Below are 17,974 nucleotides of genomic sequence, written 5' to 3'. Positions count from 1 at the left end.
CGGAGACACGGAACTACGCCAGTAAGAGGAAGCAGAGGCCGTAAGGGAGTCACGTGATGGAGGCGGAGCCGTATGGGGCGGGGCGGGGCGGGGCGGGCGCGCGGAACTCAGGAGCAGTGTTTCGTGGCGGGGAGTCGCGCGCACGCTGACGTGCGCGGCCCTTTCGCGTCACGTGCTGAGGGACGCAGGAAGGCAAGTGGGAGGGGGAAGGCGCGAGAGCGAGCGCGAGAGGGAAAAGGAGGGAGGGGGTGGGGAGGAGGGAATCTTATATCACGTGACAGGGGCGGCGCGGCCCGGGGTGTCAGTGTGGAGGAGACTGAGGTAAAGTTGGCAGCGCAGCGGCGTTGGCGGCGGCGGCGGCGGCAGCGGCAACGCGGCGGGGCCGGGTATTGTCCGCGGCCCCTTTAAATCCGCGATCCCCTTTTTACCCTCCCTCCTTTTCCTCTGTCCCCTCTGTATTCCCTTCCCGCGGTAGGCCCCCCACGTTTGTGTTTCCCCACTGTACACCCTCCCTTCTAGTCTTGTAAGCCTGGGCGTCCAACCCCCCCCCCCCCCGAGTTGGCCGCCGGGGGTTTTGTTTATAGTTGGGTTCGCGGCCTACTGGGCCGCTCCAGAGCCGGGGCCTCGATTTGGGAGCGTGGCCGGGGCGGGGCTTGGGGCAGCCGGAGGGGGGGGGCATGCGGCTAGAGCCTGAAGGGGGAGAGCGAGAAAGAGCGCGGGCGAGCGAGGCCTGGGCCCATCCTGAGGTAGGGTTGTCTACTAGGGTCAGTGTTTATGGAGAAGGCCTCCTCCCTTCCCAGTCCTCTATGGGCCTGTGATCCGGATCCGGCCTGGTTTGGGGGCGGAGGGGGGTGGCGATGGGGTGGAGCTGCCCCAAACTCCCCCATGTGGCCCTCAGTTTGGAGTGCGGAGGATTAATTTGTTCCGGGTGGGAGGTAGAGAGGCGAATGGCCCCATGGGCTCTAGATGTGGCGCGGAGGGGGGGTGAGTCTCCCTCCGCGCGTGGGCTTCTGTCCTCTGTTCGTTTCCAGCCTCTTTGTCAGCTCCTCTTAATACCCTGCCTTCTTTCTTACCGACCCTGGTCGTGGGATATATTTTCGCTGCAGTCTTTGACTTCCTGTTGTCTATACTGTAGTTTTGGGTACCCAAGCAATTATATTATTTGGGAAGCTGGACGTGGAGGCCCCATGGATTGTGTTACGCCTAAGGGACGTCACTAGACTGGGCATTTGTTCATTTTTATCATAATGGGAATGGAATTCCAAATTTCTTGAGACCCTTCACCTGGTGGACAGCACCCAAATTGCTTTGCAAAGTGATGTCACAAACAAGAGACTGTTTTCCTCGATTCTTAAAATTTAGCAACCTCTGGCGTAGGTTGTTGTGGGAAGAAAAACACAGTTAAAGGCGATTCTGTTAATTTTTTTTTTTTTTTTTTTTTGCCTTTGACTCGCTGTGACTACCAAATGGAGGAATCCTTTTTTGTCTCCACCTCCCATATTCTGCGTTGGGGATATCTGATGTGACTTGCTGGGAGGGGATATGGGTCAGTTTAACAACCAGCATTATTAGAGATTAAAATATTTGGATGTGTATCTGTTGATAAAACTGTGTTGTGGGTCCTACACCATTGTCTTTTATTATAGGTTATCCCAATGATTGTTTCTGTTGTGAATGGGAGATACTGCTGTCCTGTAAAATAATGAGGAAGGGCCAAATGTACTGCCGTTCCCAAGTGTTTCTAACTGGGAAGGCTCCTATTAGACTGAAGGTGGTTGGGGAATGGGACACAGGTCTTCTCAACGAAGCATCTAGGGAAATTAGTTTCTCTGTTAGAAGTGGTAGCCTTACCCATCCCAGTCCAACTTTAGAATGTCTGAATTGTTTCTCAAATTAGATTGTAAGCTCCCTGAGAGCAGCAACTAAGTCACAATGCTTTTGTATTTCCTGAAGTATTGGACACGTAGTAGATTCTCAATAAATACTTATTGTTTATTTTTTTCAGTAAATTTTCTCTGGCTATTTTTTTAAGTAGCTGGCTTTCAAAATGTAGTCAAGGGCACTTTGTTGAAACCTGTACTTGTTCCTGTAGTGTTCCCTTGGTTTCCAATACTTCTTTCTCATCCTACTTTCCTTAAGTACTTAAGTTTTCTAAGAGTTAACAAAACAAGGTCACTCACTTTCACTGTATAACTCTGGGTATTTGTCTTTGTTTGCTGCTAAAAAGCTAATTCTGTGCCCTTAAGTGGTTTGCCCAGATTATTTGCTTTTGACCTGTTGCTCATTGTTAGTAATGAAGGGTTAAATTTTTCTTAGTTACACATTTCAAAGTATTTCCAAAGAGGGAAATGGAAGTTAAAAGCAAGACTGATCAAAAGGCTTTTTTTTTTTTTTTTTTTTTTTTGCTGACTAGTTACACATCTTTCCATATGATTGTAATATATTTACATCTAACTTATAAAATGTACAGTGATCTATACAACTAGTCTTACAGCTTATATTTATGGTATAATTCTTGAAAATTGATATACTTGGAGTAGAAACCATATAGCATTTTTAAACCATAAGAAGGAGTAGGTTGGGATTATCTTACAGCCACTTTTAAAACATAACTTTGTTCTAGCCCTTCCTTCCCACTATTGCTGCTTTGGATCCACCAGTACTTAGTTAAACAACACCTTTATTTTTGTAAATTAAATATTGAAACAACTATAATGTTAGCTTGGGAAAATGAACTACTATACTATTTACAGGTCTTTGTACATGTATGTTGGGGAAGAGATGCTGGTTAAAAATTAGTGCTGTGTCTGTTAAAACTCAAATTTGGTGATGAGGAATGGAGTAGAAGTCTTTGTTCTTAATAGCCACATCAAAAAACAAAGACTTGTACTACTTAGTACTTGACACTATGTGGTGAAGTATTTATCCATAGGAAGGTCAGCCTTCTCTGTGTTATCCAAGAAACAGGTGAAGTTCATGTCCCTACTTAATCCTTACATATTTCTTTAGAACTCCCCTGATCTCAAAATCCAGTGTCTGCTGGGCAGTCTAGAATTACCCTTTATAATGTTTCATTAGTGGAAAAAAAAAGGGGGGGTAGAGCAGGGAAGTATAAATTTGTCTTCTTTGGGAAGGGGTAAAACAATGAAAAGTAACTTGATTTTGAGCACTCTATCATGATGATGAATGTTTTCTTTGTTTACTCAAAGCAGCAGCAGAGATTAAATTACAAAACAATATGAAGAAAGAGAACTTGAGTTTAGTAGAACACTTATTTGATAGAAAGGACAGAAACTATGTTCTAGTTTTGGGAAGGCTCTTGTGTTTTATGTCTCTTTAAAAAGTGAAGTCATCCTGCAAACAGTATCAAATTTAAAGTCACTTCCTAGAAGCCCTTTCAAATAAAAGTTGGTGATAGGTACATTTGATTGGGGGCAGATTTGGGATTCTCTTTGTTTTAAGGTGAGTGGTGGAGATTAATTGCCATTTTGTTTACTTGAAAATATATTTGAGACCAACTGAAACAGCTGTAAAGGCAGTGTGTTGGAATTAACTGTCTAGGAAATGGATTCTGGGTAGTCACTAGGACTAACATATGCCCTGATCTTGAGATAAAACTGGTACTAAAAGGCTAGTTATGAATTTGTGTTTTTCTAAGTAGGAGAAATCACACACAGCTTGTCAAACAGTGTAAGACTATGATGTTTTTAATGTGTGCTGGGTATTTTTTTCCCTTCTATCCCCGTTATGATTATGAACCTAGGTCCTTAACTGAGCTATGCCCACAGTTGCAGAGTATTTTAAAATTGTAATTTCTCTGATTTATAGACTAATCTAGAAGGTTCTCCCTCTACTCCCTTTCCTCCCTATTTCCTTCCTCCCTTCCTCCTTTCATGTCTGTCTATCTTTTGTGACAGAATCTTACTGTGTTGCCCAGGCTGGCCTCAAATTTATGATCCTCTCTGGTCAGCTTTCCAAGTGCTGGGATTACAGGTATGTGCTGTGCCCAACTCCTGGAAGGCATTTATTTTCTAGGGTTTGTTAATTGTCTTCCTTTTTGTCAAAGACACTTTAGATACTTTCACATGTTTAGAAAGTTTTTTAATATTGATAATGATTTTTGCTTATTTACTAGATAGTAGTAATTGAGTTATGTTTCTAACATCTTTTTTAAAAAGTCACTTGGGGGGGTTGGGGATTTGGCTCAGTGGTAGAGCGCTTGCCTAGGAAGCGCAAGGCCCTGGGTTCGGTCCCCAGCTCCGAAAAAAAGAACCAAAAAAAAAAAAAAAAGAAAAGAAAAGTCACGTGGGACAGCACTTGGGAGGAAGAAGCAGGATTGCTGTGCGTTTGAGGCCAGCCAAAGCTACATAGAAAGACTGTCTTCAAACAAACAGACATCACATAAATTTTTATACATTTTCGGATATAGGGCTTGATTACCTAGCCTATCCTAGGACCTTATGCATACAGACCGTATGTTTTATCACTGAGGCACATGAACAAAAATGGAATAATGGTCACATTTATTACACTTAAAAAAAATGTTTCAGTGGCACACACTTGTAGTCAGATACTGGGAAGTAGAGGGAAAAAAGATGATTAAGTTTTCAAGGTCACACTAAAACCTAAAATATATCTTAAAAGGTGGATCTTAAGTTGAAAAATGTACCTAAGTTGTAGAGAGTTTGTCTAGCATATATAAAGGCCTGAGTTTGATTCCCAGCACCACTAGACCAAAGAATGGTTAGAAAAAAATAGGTGAATTTCCTTGGTTTGTTTGAGAGTAGCAAAGTGATTGGTGGTAAAGTACTGATAAAATAGAATTAAAACAAGTTACCTACGTTTAACCATCTGTTTTTTCCTCTTCAGTATTCTTCCTTGTAAATACTGTTATTTGTATATACTGTAAATGATGACGTCGGTGGGCACTAACCGAGCCCGGGGAAACTGGGAACAACCTCAAAACCAAAACCAGACACAGCACAAGCAGCGGCCACAGGTAATAACCCAAGGATGTGAATCCATGAGTAACTATATCAACTGATAGTGGTTTCTATGAAATGTAGCATCATTCTGTGCTTTGGGGTGTTGATTTAGGTTCCTTATTATTAACTATTCCATGGTCTGATAATTATCAGTGACATTCTGTGATGTGACATTTACTTTGTTTAATATTGAGAGGTTTAGGGCTTCATTTCAAATACTGTGCTAAGTATGACTTTTCCTTCCAGTATCAGAGCCGATTGAGCAGTACATTACTTAATCTCTTTAGCCAATATTTGTCATGATACACTTTTCCTGAAAGATTTTGACTTCTCTTATTTTCCTCTAAGGTCTTGAGGCCTTACCTGAGTTTTTCCTTTCCCATGAGAAGCTAGCATCTTTACTATTATTATTCTTGTAAATTAACAAATGACACACCATAGAGCAGTCATTCTCAACATCCCTAATGCTATGACCCTTTAATACAGTTTTAATTATAAACAAATAAAATTTTTGTTGCTTCTTCACAAATAATTTTGACACTGTATGCATTGTAACTGATGTGCAGGATATTTATTTATGCTTGTTTGTTTATTATAAATACGCTGTAACTGTCTTCAGACACACCAGAAGAGGGCATCCAATCTCATTACAGATGGTTGTGAGCCACCATGTGGTTGCTGGAATTTGAACTCAGGACCTCTGGAAGAGCAGTCGGTGCTCTTAACCACTGAGCCATCTCTCCAGCCCCCTTAAGTTTGATTTAGATGTGTTGTAAATCACAAAATCTGTAACAAGTGTTATGAATATGAGTTAATTACTTGAATTAAGCATGTGGTCCAATATATTGATTATATAAGACTAGACTAAAGGTTTCCCAGTATGTTCCTTGACTTAACTTTTCCCTCTTTCCCTTTTCTCATTCCTCTTTTCTCTCCAGAGTCTTGGTAGGTAGCACTGGCTGGCCTGGTGCTCACTATGTAGTTCAGGCTGACCTCAAATTTGGAATTTCCTGTGTGTCAGCTTTTGTGTAATAAATTTAGACATGGGCTGTTGTCATGGTCTGTCTGTCTGTCATTCATTCATTCATTCTTTTAGTGGAGATAAGGTTTCTCTATGTTGCCCTGCCTGACCTTTAACTCGGAGATCGGCCGCTTCTGCCTCCTTAGTACTGGGATTAAAGGTATGTGCCACTTTACCTGGCTCCATTTTTTTTTTTTTGAGACAGGTTTTTACTAAGTTGTTGGGACTGACCTTGACTCATGGTATTCTTGCCTTAGCTTTCTGACTATATGGGTTAGCGGTCAATATCACCAGGTTTGCTCCCCTTAAACTTTCTTATTCAAGACAGGGTTTCTCTGTGTTGTCTCAGTTGTCCTGGAACTCACTCTGCAGACTAGGCTGGCCTTGAACTCTGCGATCATCTTGTGTCTGCCCCTGCCTTCCAGGTACTGGGATTAAAGGTATGCACCACCACTGCCTGGCTCCCTTAAACATTTTTATTTACTAGCCTTTCCAAGTAAATTTGTAGAACTTAAATCTCTACTATGGGTTGCTGGGTATGTAGTGGTACATGTTTTTAATCCAAGGACTTAGCATGCTCTACATGAGTTACAGGATAGCCAGAGCTAATAGTGAAACACTGAAAAACAAAAACAAAAAGACCACTCAATTATGGTAGTAAAATTCCTGGTCTTATATAATACTGTATACTCATAAGATACTTTGAGTATATCCTTGGGTTAAAATCTAATATTTTGAGTAAGTGGTTAGTATTGGGTTGAAGAAATAGGAGCCTTGTTTACACATATCTTTACAAATACTTTAATATGAATTGATGGCCAGATAGTTCCAAGATGAAAGTCCCTTGAGCTATGAACATTGGTGAAAAGGCTCATTGCTCTCTGGAGTTATATCTTAAATTAGTTTACAGCGTTACCCTGTATTTGCCATTCTGTTTAAGGTGTGTGTGTAATCATTTGTTTACATTTCAAATGATATCCCCCTTCCTGGTTACCCCTCCACAAACCCCTATCCCATCCTCTCTCTCCCCTTTTCCCTATTTGAGTGTCTTAAACATTACTTTATTACTTGTTTGTTTGAGGCAGGGTTTTGATGTTTTTGCTGTCCTGGAATCCATTGTGTATAGCAGGCTGACTTCAAACTCAGAGATCAGCCTACTTCTGCCTCCTGAGTGCTGGGATTAAAGGCGTGCTCCACCACTGCCCTTTGTTTAGTTTTGTTTAGTTTTTAAATTTTGTAGTGCTGAGAAGTGACCCTATAGTTTTGAGTAGCCTGGGTAAAGATCTCCCCAGTCTTGTTTTTATGTTTTTATTTTGAGACAGAATCTCATAAAGTTGCCCAGGCTGGCCTTGAGCTCATTTTGAAGTCCAGGTCAACCTTGAGCTTTTTATCGTCTTGCCTTCACCTCTCAAGTAACTGGAGGTACAGGCTTGGATCATGAGACCAAGCTGCTTTGGATTTTGTAGGTGAAGTTACGTTGCTGAGGATTGAATCTAGAGCCACAGACATACTAGGCAAGTGCTTTACTATAGAGTTTCTTCTGCAGCCTTCTGCATTGGTCATTTCTTTCTTTCTTCCTTTCTTTCTTTCTTTCTTTCTTTCTTTCTTTCTTTCTCTCTTTCTTTTTTTCTTTTCTTTCTTCTTTTTACTAACAAACAAAACCCTGGGTTGGTAAAGATCTGCTATTTAGGTCACTCTAGTTCATTTCTATTGTTGATTAAGGTTTCTTGATTCCGTCTCAATCCCTAGGCCACTGCAGAGCAAATTCGACTTGCACAGATGATTTCGGACCATAATGATGCTGACTTTGAGGAGAAGGTGAAACAAGTGAGTATCCCACTAGTTTTCTTTGAAAATATCAGAATGGAGTAGGATTAAATGTTATTGATGCTTACATGGACTAGAATTATCCTGGGTAGGGAAATGGCTCAGAGGGGAAAGTCCTTGATGGCCTGAGTTTGAATCCCATAAAGCTTGGCAAACTGTGCTTTGGAGCATACATTTGTAATCCTAGTGCTCTTACTGGGAGATGGGTGGTGGAGACAGAGAACCCTTCAGTGCGTAATACAGTGGTGAATAACAAAAGAGACTTGTCTGAAGGTGGAAATATAGGACTGATACCAAGGCTGTCTTGTAACCTCTATGTATGAGCTTTGGTACATACATTCCTGCTATATAAACATCATACACATCATACACATCATACACACCATACACACATACCAGAAAAATAATTACATTTGTTGATGTTTTCGATCATTAAAAAATTAACTTCATTGCTATTATACTACATTATATCCTTTAGATAGCTAACTTGTCCAAAAAGTTTTATTTTAATTGACTTTGTTGATGTGTGTGTGTGTGTGTGTGTGTGTGTGTGTGTGTGTGTGTGTGTGTGTGGTTTTTCTGCTGACACACCCAGAGTCTTGGTATGCTAAATTTATACCTTATCACTGAGCTATATTCTCTGCCCCTTGTATCTAGGAAGCATGGAAAACGATACGTAGAAAAGAATCCAGTGTGTTTCAATGATTCCCCATTTGATGCTTAACTATTTTGAATATTCTTTTTTAAGATTTATTTATTTTATGTATAAAGTACACTGTAGCTTTCTTCAGACATACCAGATCCCATTACAGATGGTTGTGAGCCATCATGTGGTTGCTGGGATTTGAACTCAGAACCTCTGGAAGAGCAGTCAGTGCTCTTAACCGCTGAGCCATCTCTCTAGCCCCTATTTTGAATATTTTTGACTCCCTCTCTAATACATAGTTGTTAAAAGTTTCCTTTTGTTAACATTTACTTATTGGACATGTTTGTATACACACGTTATGTTACTTGATGTGGGGGCAACGTGGTAATTTCTGGGAGCTGTGTTTGTTCCTCCCACGCAGGTCCTAGGGATTAAACTTATCCCAGGTTATGTGGCTTGTTGGTGAGTGCCTTTACTTGCTGAGCCATCTCTCCAGACTTAAAGTTTTGGTTTTTGAAGTACAGTTATGTTTTACATGTCTTCTTTTGGAAGGTTGCTTCTTATAATGGAGCTGCTATCTCATCCCTACATCTATTGTTCTTGTAAGAGTATAAAATTGCTTATGGTTACTGCTTTTTTTTTTCTTTCAGTTGATTGATATCACAGGCAAAAACCAGGATGAATGTGTGATTGCTTTGCATGACTGCAATGGAGATGTCAACAGAGCCATCAATGTTCTCCTGGAAGGAAATCCAGACACGGTAGAGTACTAATAAATTGTTTGAGAATGTGGAGTCTGGGTTTAGAGACTAGTAATAATTCTAAAAGCAGCTAATGGACAGATGGTCTTAAAACAATGTCTTTTCTCTAAATAGAATAAGAAACATCCATAGAGATCCTGGCAGGTTATAAATATTGTACATTATGTATATACACATCCTCTTCATGAGAGTCATAGGAGAGGGCTGGAGAGATGGCTCTGTAGTTAAGAGCCCTGATTGCCAAGGTCTTGAGTTCAGTTCCCAGCAACTACTTGTTGGATCACAACCATTTGTAATGGGATCTGATGCCCTCTTCTTTTTTTTTTTTTTTTTTTTAATATTATTTGTTTATTATATATGAGTACACTGCAGCTGTCTTCAGACACACCAGAAGAGGGCATCAGATCCCATTACAGATGGTTGTGAGCCACCATGTGGTTGCTGGGATTTGAACTCAGGACCTCTGGAAGAGCAGTCACTGCTCTTATCCGCTGAGCCATCTCTCCAGCCCCCCTGATGCCCTCTTCTGATATGTCTGAAGACAGTGTACTCATACACACAATAAATAAATAAATAAATAAATAAATAAATAAATAAATCTTTAAGAAAAAAAAGTTATAGGAGAAAGCAAGTGAAGTCAGTTTTCTCTAATTGGTCTGGAATAAGTTGTTCATTCCAGATAATTGATTTCAAGACTTGGAAGGCTTACATTGCTTTGAACTATAGGTACTGCTTTATAGTCTCGATCACTAATCATGGAAGATTTCTCTACATATTTGTGCTAACAAGTCACAAATTTCTAGATTATAAATTGACATTCTTATATACTTATTATCTTTATATTAACATGCTGTTTCATTGCTTGACCTTGGTTTTGTTCTATTAAATAACGAGCTATATAGACTGTTTACATTCCTGAATCTGTGGAGAATATCTTAGAAGATCATGTGCATTGTAATTTAGACAAGTTCATGTCTCCTTCCTACCAAATGAGAGTTTTTTTCTGTGTTTGTCTTTTCTTTCACAATTTGCCTTATTACCTTTGTGATATTGCTATAGCACTTACGAGAGAAATTTAGTTTCATGCGAGCAGATCATTTTGAAGCATTTTCACTATATTGATCTTACACTGAGAACCTTTTGGTTGGGGTAGACCTCACCTTTTAAAATACCCACTTAACTATATTAACTATCTCACAATTTAATATAAATTTGATCATATTTCCACCATTAGTCTTTCTTATTTTCTTCTGCCTCCTGCCAACTTCTCTCATACATGTCTCTCTGCTACTTTACTGCCTTTATATGTACCTTTAATTAGACTTATCATGATGAATATGGATTAGAAGTTGCTTACTTGAACAAGGGTAATTTATCAGTGGCTACACCACTGAGTAATATGATTCCCCCTCCTTCAGCAACCATTAACTGTGTCTCTTCAGGCTGGGGTAGGGCCTTACGTTCCCTTCTCCCATCCATGATGGAATGTTGATGTACCCAGTCTTGTGCCAGGTCACCATTGCTAGTATGAGTTAATGTCTTTTTTCCATATCATATCCAGAAGACAGCTTTTCACAACTCTCCTTCCTATCCTATGGCTCTTAACTTCTTTTCACTACCTTGTTATGCTTCCTGAGCCTTGGCAAGGGGTGCTGTAGGTGCCTGACTTAGGGCTGTATTATTTATTCTCTGCACTTTGACCAGTTACTCTCTATCAACTCTTGCCTACTACAAAAAGAAAGACTCAAAGAAGTTATGTGTTTATAAACTTGCATGCTGGGGATCAAACTTAGGCAAGCACTTGAACTACTTAGTACCCCTCCAGCTCTGTGTGTTTACAGAACTAAAATGTAAACCTCAAACTTGATACCCTTCAGCTTCAGCCCCCCCACTCCTGGGATTGCAAGTATATTCCATTAGGTCTGACTCAAAAAACTTAATTTTTGTTTGTTTCTGTTTATGGGGTACTCTTTGTTATTTATTATTTTGTATTTTTAAACAATTTACTGGTGGGCCTGAAGTCTCGGGCCTTTAATCCCAGCACTCAGGAGGCAGAGGCAGATCTCTGAGTTTGTTCAAGGCCAGCCTGATATATAAAGAGAGTTCCAGGACAGCTAGACAGTCAGGGCTGTTACATAGGGAAACTTTCTCTCAAGGAAAAAAACCCTAGCTGGTCTAGTTTTTTATTATGTTTATATGATATGTATAGGGGTAGACGTGACGTGCATGTGGAAATCAAAGGCCAGTAGTTGGGAGTTGTTTTTCAAAGCAAGTGCCTTTACCTGCCAAAACTTATCTCACTGCTGTCATGCTTTTTAAAAGTTGTTTTTTTTAATAGACGTTATATCTTATTTCTCTTATCTCACCTCTTGTGGCTTCAGTCTAGTTACACAAATCTGATCTCTATCAAAAAAGAAAAGCAAGCTAGCACATATATACTTATGCCACATTTAAATATACTACTATAAATAAAACCAATGAGGAGTCAGTACTGGTGGTATTTTTTTTTTTTTAGTGGATAAGATCACTAAAAAAAACTTCATTGTATAAGGAAGATCATAATAGTAATTCTTTTTTCTTACATAATTCACTGTTGCCAGCATTTAATATACACATCATAGACCCCCCTGGTGATAGGGTTTCTCTATTTAGCTCTGGGCTGTCCTGGAACTTACTCAGTAGACCAGGCTAGCCTTGCACTCAGAGATCCACCTGTGTCTACTTCCTGAGTGCTAGTATTAAAGGCATGGCCACTATGTCCGGGTACTGCACAAATTACATAAACTTGTCCAAATTTGAGTCAGACTAAGCATAAAATTTGAAAACTTGGCTGTGTATAGTTGTGTAACCTTTATCCAAATACTCAGTGGCAGAGACAAATGGATCTCTGTGAGTTTGAGGCCAGCGATATCTTTGTAGTGGGTTCCATGGTAACCAGGATAACGTTTTTGGGTTTTTGTTTTGTTTTGTTTTGTTTGTTTTTGAGACAAGAGTTTCTGTGTGTAGCCCTGGCTGTACTAGAACTCACTCTAGACCATGCTGGCCTTGAACTCTATCTACCCATCCCTGCCTCTTGAGTGCTGGGATTAAAGGTGTGGACCACATTGCGTGGCTCAAAATTTCTTAAATGTGCATCCTAAGAAAATAATTGTTCTAGTTTTCATCCTTAGTGAACTAATTGTAGTCCATATGATCAGACATGAGTACTCTACCTTTCTTTAGCATTCCTGGGAGATGGTCGGGAAGAAGAAAGGAGTCTCAGGACAGAAGGATGGTGGACAAACTGAATCTAATGAAGAAGGAAAAGAAAATCGAGACCGGGACAGAGACTATAGTCGACGACGTGGTGGGCCACCAAGACGGGGGAGAGGTGCCAGCCGTGGACGAGAGTGTATGCATGGGGCTTTATCAAAACCAGCTGTGGGTCAGTAATGTTTAGACTTCAGGGATGTGTCGGGATCCTGCTAGGCAGGCCCCTGTAACTGTTATATCACCTATTTTGCTTTTCTTACCATTATCTGTTAAAATCTTGACATCTTTTACATGTAGCCTTTCCTACAGGAGTCACTTAAATGGCAATCACGTAGTCATTTGTAAAGTTACATAACTCACCTCTCTGTATGTCTCATCACTATTCCCTGAGTGACCTTCATGTTCCATTCTACCAGGTCATGTTCTCTTAGTTTTGTCTCCCTGACACTGACAATGTAATGTATACGTTTGTATGAATCCTAACTGACCATGTTCTGTCTGTGTTGTTTTATATTTTAGTTCGGGGCCAGGAAAATGGATTGGATGGCACTAAGAGTGGTGGACCTTCTGGAAGAGGCACAGACAGAGGGAGAAGAGGCCGTGGCCGGGGCAGAGGTGACAGTTTTGAGGGGAGGTGACAAATAGGCATAAAATAGTTACCTTAGTAAGGTTGACAGCCAAATAAACGTGTGTGTGTGTGTGTGTGTGTGTGTGTGTGTGTGTGTGTGTGTGTTAGAATGGGAAAGAAGGGAGATGACAACCCTAGTCTTTGTTAATATAGTATACTTATTTGAATAACAGGGTGTGTGAATGCCTGTGCATGTGTTTATATGTGTGTTGGGGGTAGCCCAGAGGTGAATATCAGGCTGCAGTGCTCTCTAAGCACTTTTTATTTTCCAGTTTTCATTTTTAAACTTAAAAAAAATATTTTAGAGATATATTTACTTATTTTATGTGTGTGGGTACACTGTTGATGTCTTCAGACACACCGGAAGAGGGCATCAGATCCCCATTTCAGATGGTTGTGAGCCACCATGTGATTGCTGGGAATTGAACTCTGGAATAGCAGTCAGTGCCCTTAACCTCTGAGCCATCTCTCCAGCCCTAAACTTAATTTTTTTTTTCATTTTTTTAAACTTTTTATTCAAGAAAGATTATATTTGCATGGTGAGAAACAATGAGTTCATGTGTTCTTAGTTCCTTTTTTCCTCTCTACTTTTTTGTCCTACTCGTTTCCCTGACTCTGTTCAAAGTTTCTGAGAGATGTGTAAAGGGTTTTTTGCATGTTTTCTGGGTTTTTTGTCTTTGGTGTTTTTCTTTTTCTTTTTTTTTTTTGGTTCTTTTTTTCCGGAGCTGGGGACCGAACCCAGGGCCTTGCGCTTCCTAGGCAAGCGCTCTACCACTGAGCTAAATCCCCAACCCCGTCTTTGGTGTTTTTCGTTTGTTTTATTTTGCTGCACATGTGGGTAAGCACTCTACCATTGAGTTATAATAAAGGGCATTGGATCTGCACTTACAACCACAGTTAGCAGGATGTGGTAGTATATGGCTTTAATCCCAGCGCTTGAGAGGCAGAGGCAGACAGATCTCTCTCAGTTTGAGGCCAGCTTGATATACAGAGTGAGTTCCAGGATAGCCAGGGCTACTTAAAACTAAACAGACAATAAAATAACAAAGAATCATAGACTTAAGAAACCACTGTGTAGGTTCTGGAGAACCATATCTAGGTTTTCTACAAAAGCAAGAAGCACTCTTAACCATGAAGCTATTTCTAGCCCCCTCATTTGCATCCTTTTGTTAAAAGCAACATTGTGATAGCCCTCTTTATTCATAAATCTTGTGATTATTTCTTTTGGATAGTTTTTTTAAAATTTAGCTTACGATACACAGGGTTTTAAAACTTTTTTTTTTTTTCTTGTTGTGCCAATAGTGATGCTAAGGAATGCTAGGCAAATGTTTGTTACTGTATTGCTAACCAGCTCAAGGTCCATCTCTACGTCAGGAGATGTAAAAACCTTTAATTGCTTTTTTTTTTAAGATTTATTTATTTTATGTATTTTTATACACAGCTGCTGTCTTCAGACACACCAGAAGAGTGTATCAGATCTCATTACAGATGGTTGTGAGCCACCATGTGGTTGCTGAGATTTGAACTCAGGTCCTCTGGAAGAACAGCCAGTGTTCTTAACCACTGAGCCATCTCTCCAGCCCCCTTTAATTGCATTTTTACTGATTTTGTGGGCACATATGTATGACACAGGTAAAGGGCAGAGAACCTCTCTTTCCACCATGTGGGTTCTGGGAATTGAACTCAAATCATTAGATTTGGCAGCAACTATTTTTGCCCTATCAAGCTATATCACAAGCCCTGGTTTTAAGACTCAAGACTAGGTCTCACTACACAGCTCTAGCTATGTAGACCAGGCTGGCCTGGAACTCACAGACACCTACCTGCCACTGCTTCTTGTGTGCTAGAATCAAAAGTTTAAGCAAGGGGTTGGGGATTTAGCTCAGTGGTAGAGCACTAGGCAAACGCAAGGCCCTGGGTTCGGTCCCCAGCTCCGAAAAAAAAAAAAAAGAAAAAAAAAGTTTGAGTAAATTCATATTCATGGATAAATATGACAGTTCCCCTTGTTAGTCAGATTTTGAACAAAAAAAAAAAAATTCCAAGATGGTTTGTACTGAGCACTAAGAATGCTGAGGACAAGTAGTCTACAACTTTACTAAGAGGCCTTCCTCTCTGACCAGATCAGATGGGGTTTCAGAATTGCTTTTCTAAGATCTTGAATATGGTCACCTCTGGCTATTTTTCCTTAATAACAATCAATTATGTTATCTCTTTTTTCTTTTTTTCTTTTTTTTTTTTTTAAGATTTATTTATTTATATGTGAGTACACTGTAGCTGTCTTCATTCATACCCAAAGAGGGCATCAGATCTCATTACAGATGGTTGTGAGCCACCATGTGGTTGCTGAGAATTGAACTTAGGACCTCTGGAAGAGTAGTCAGTACTCTTAACCACTGAGCCATCTCTTCAGCCCCCAATTATGTTATCTCTTAATGAGACCTGCAGGATAAATTTTTAAGCAAAACCCTTTTAGTTTAATAATTTCAAAACTTGTAAAATGGTATACTTTTGTCTCATATTTCTTTGGTCTGGGAGTTTTGGCTTTAGTAACCTTTGGTGGAATGATCTTATTTTAATTGTCCATCTTCTACTGTTCTTTCCTTACTATTCCTTGATCTTAGCCAATCCCCCTTTGTATTTAGGTGACTATTCTACGATAAGTTTGCAGGTTTATTTGAGCAGTTGTTCTCTACCTACTTTTAGCAACATCAGGCACACATTTATTCACAGTGTTTTGTTGATAATGCATAGACTACCCAGCTGAGAACTTGAAGTGGGTAATTAGCATCTAACTTGGCAGTGATTTTCATCTCTCTTATACATTCAGGCCCACTGGTTTTAGGATTATCAGTAGCAGTTTCATAAACCCAGATAAATGGAACAGCTTTTACCAGCCAAAGTGATGCATGGAATTCTTCTGGCCAAAGCAGTCCCAAGAATCTTCTGGCCCCTTGTGGGGTTTCTTGTGTTTGGTTTTGGAAAATTTGTTTTGAGACAAATTTTCATTGGCCTGGAAATTCACCGGTGGGCTGTTAGACTTGCCTAGGGATCTATCAAGTTTAGGTTTTTGGGGGCTGGAGAGATGACGTAATGGATAAGTGCACTGACTGCTCCTTTAGAGGTCCAGAGTTTAATTCCCAGCAACCACATAGTGGCTCACAACCATCTGTAATGGGATCTGATGCCCTCTTTTGGTGTGTCTGAGGACAGTGACTATACTCACATATATAAAATAAATCTTATATATAAATAAAGCAGACGTTGAGGTTTTCATGCTTCCAAGTCAAGTGCTTTACTTGGGCTCTCTATCTGCCTACCTCTGGCAGTTTAAGCAGCAGATAAACAGCTGTTGACAGTAAGGATTGCCCTGTATTAGATTAATTGGTATGCTCCATGGAACTGGAAGAAGTAAAGATTTAGTAGTGCAAAGATGTCTTGGCTGGGAGGTTTTCAATATCATCTTCTAAAATATGTTGTTGTTTTTTTTCTGCAGGTAGTTCTGGTAGACGAGGAGGAAGGTTTTCTGCTCAAGGAATGGGGTATGTTTAATTAAATTTTAAATTTTCACCTTGACAATGAACAAAGAGAACTTTAGCCAAAATGAGATACAATAATAATTTGTAGACTTGCTTTTATTAACTGATCTCCATTGTCTTTATAGCCTAAGCCAACTTTAAGCTTATAGTCCTCTAGCCTCAACCTCTGAAATGGTGGTGTTATAGGTGTGCACCATGACACCTGGCTGACTTGTAGATGAATAAAATGTAGATTTGTGCTCATTTTCAGATCTAGGCATTTACCATCTTGATCATTTGTGTTTAGCTTATGCTGTACTATTTTGCAGTGGCTGATTTAAAAAAGCATGTGAGATTATAGAATAAGGAGTGATCTTGTTAGGAGGAAATGTTCAAGACTGTGCTTGTTTTATTTGAGTTTGCTGAATCTTCTAATGAAGTTAGAAAATGTAAGGCTTTCTCTTTTTTTAGAACCTTTAACCCTGCTGATTATGCAGAGCCAGCCAACACTGATGATAACTATGGCAGTAGCAGTGGCAATACATGGAACAACACTGGCCACTTTGAACCAGATGATGGAACAAGTGAGTGATTTTTCTAAGAATTTTTTTCTTTTTTTGGCGTGGTGCTGTGGATTGAAAAATCAGGGTCTGTGCATACTAGCCAAATATACCATTGGGGTGTACTCATTCCTGGAAATAACTTTGCATAAAACATTTCTGTTATTTTAAGGTTATACTTAGGTTTAAAAACTGGAAGAGTAGTATTTAAGAACAGAGATAGAAAAGGTAATATAAGGATGAAGATTTAATGTGTAAAGTATTGGTTTGCCATGGGTTTGTGAGCATATTTTATGTACCAGTTCACTTAGTCACTCTTTGATGAAGTAGGCAAGGCAAGTCACAGCCTTTCGCACAGTACTGCACCTCTAGTTTTGTTTTTTAACATACCTGCCCTGCAAGCTGACCTGGAATTCACAGGTTTTTTTTGGCTAAGATTCCCAAGTGCTGGAATGATAGATGTATGCTTCCATACCTGACCTGAAATCAGTTCCATTTTTAGGAAATTTTATGCATTTTGTTGTTGAGACTAGACATGTGTCCCAAGCTGGCCTTAACTTCATTATGTAAGTGAAGATGACATTGAATGAACACATGGTTCTCCTGTCTCCACTTGTTCAGGAATTATATATAGGTACACACACACCATACCTTTAAAATAGGGTTCACCATCACCATCTTAATGCTCAAGCTGAAGATGGAAAGGGATTATGAATTGAGTAGTATTTGAGTTCAGAACTATCTGACTCTAAAACTTGATGCTCTTTCCCTTACCCATA

At 39.8% G+C, this 17,974-nt stretch overlaps 1 protein-coding gene across 50 annotated transcripts in view; it reads left to right on the top strand.

Annotated features, from left to right (window-relative positions):
* Nucleotides 1-194: 194 nt before the first annotated feature.
* Ubap2l (ubiquitin associated protein 2-like) overlaps nucleotides 195-17,974 on the top strand; it is a 55,369-nt gene continuing 37,589 nt past the window's right edge. For 10 of the 50 annotated variants that reach the window (XM_063282157.1, XM_063282155.1, XM_063282150.1 and 7 more), the window contains exons 1-8: nucleotides 259-321; nucleotides 4,870-4,999; nucleotides 7,756-7,833; nucleotides 9,130-9,240; nucleotides 12,463-12,631; nucleotides 13,012-13,107; nucleotides 16,614-16,659; nucleotides 17,107-17,219. In XM_063282157.1, the coding sequence (XP_063138227.1) occupies nucleotides 4,910-4,999; nucleotides 7,756-7,833; nucleotides 9,130-9,240; nucleotides 12,463-12,631; nucleotides 13,012-13,107; nucleotides 16,614-16,659; nucleotides 17,107-17,219 (703 nt within the window). In that variant the 5' untranslated portion in view covers nucleotides 259-321; nucleotides 4,870-4,909. Of the gene's footprint in view, nucleotides 387-447; nucleotides 747-1,375; nucleotides 1,547-4,869; nucleotides 5,000-7,472; nucleotides 7,521-7,755; nucleotides 7,834-9,129; nucleotides 9,241-12,462; nucleotides 12,665-13,011; nucleotides 13,108-16,613; nucleotides 16,660-17,106; nucleotides 17,220-17,974 lie in introns of those variants that run through there. The other 40 variants (XM_039102683.2, XM_063282141.1, XM_039102667.2 and 37 more) reach the window with 14 other exon arrangements.

Source organism: Rattus norvegicus, chromosome 2 (genome assembly GCF_036323735.1).
Source record: "Rattus norvegicus strain BN/NHsdMcwi chromosome 2, GRCr8, whole genome shotgun sequence".
NCBI classification, from domain to species: Eukaryota; Metazoa; Chordata; class Mammalia; order Rodentia; family Muridae; genus Rattus; species Rattus norvegicus.
The sequence above is the reverse complement of the archived record's forward strand: the minus strand, read 5'-3'. Positions and strand labels throughout refer to the sequence as shown.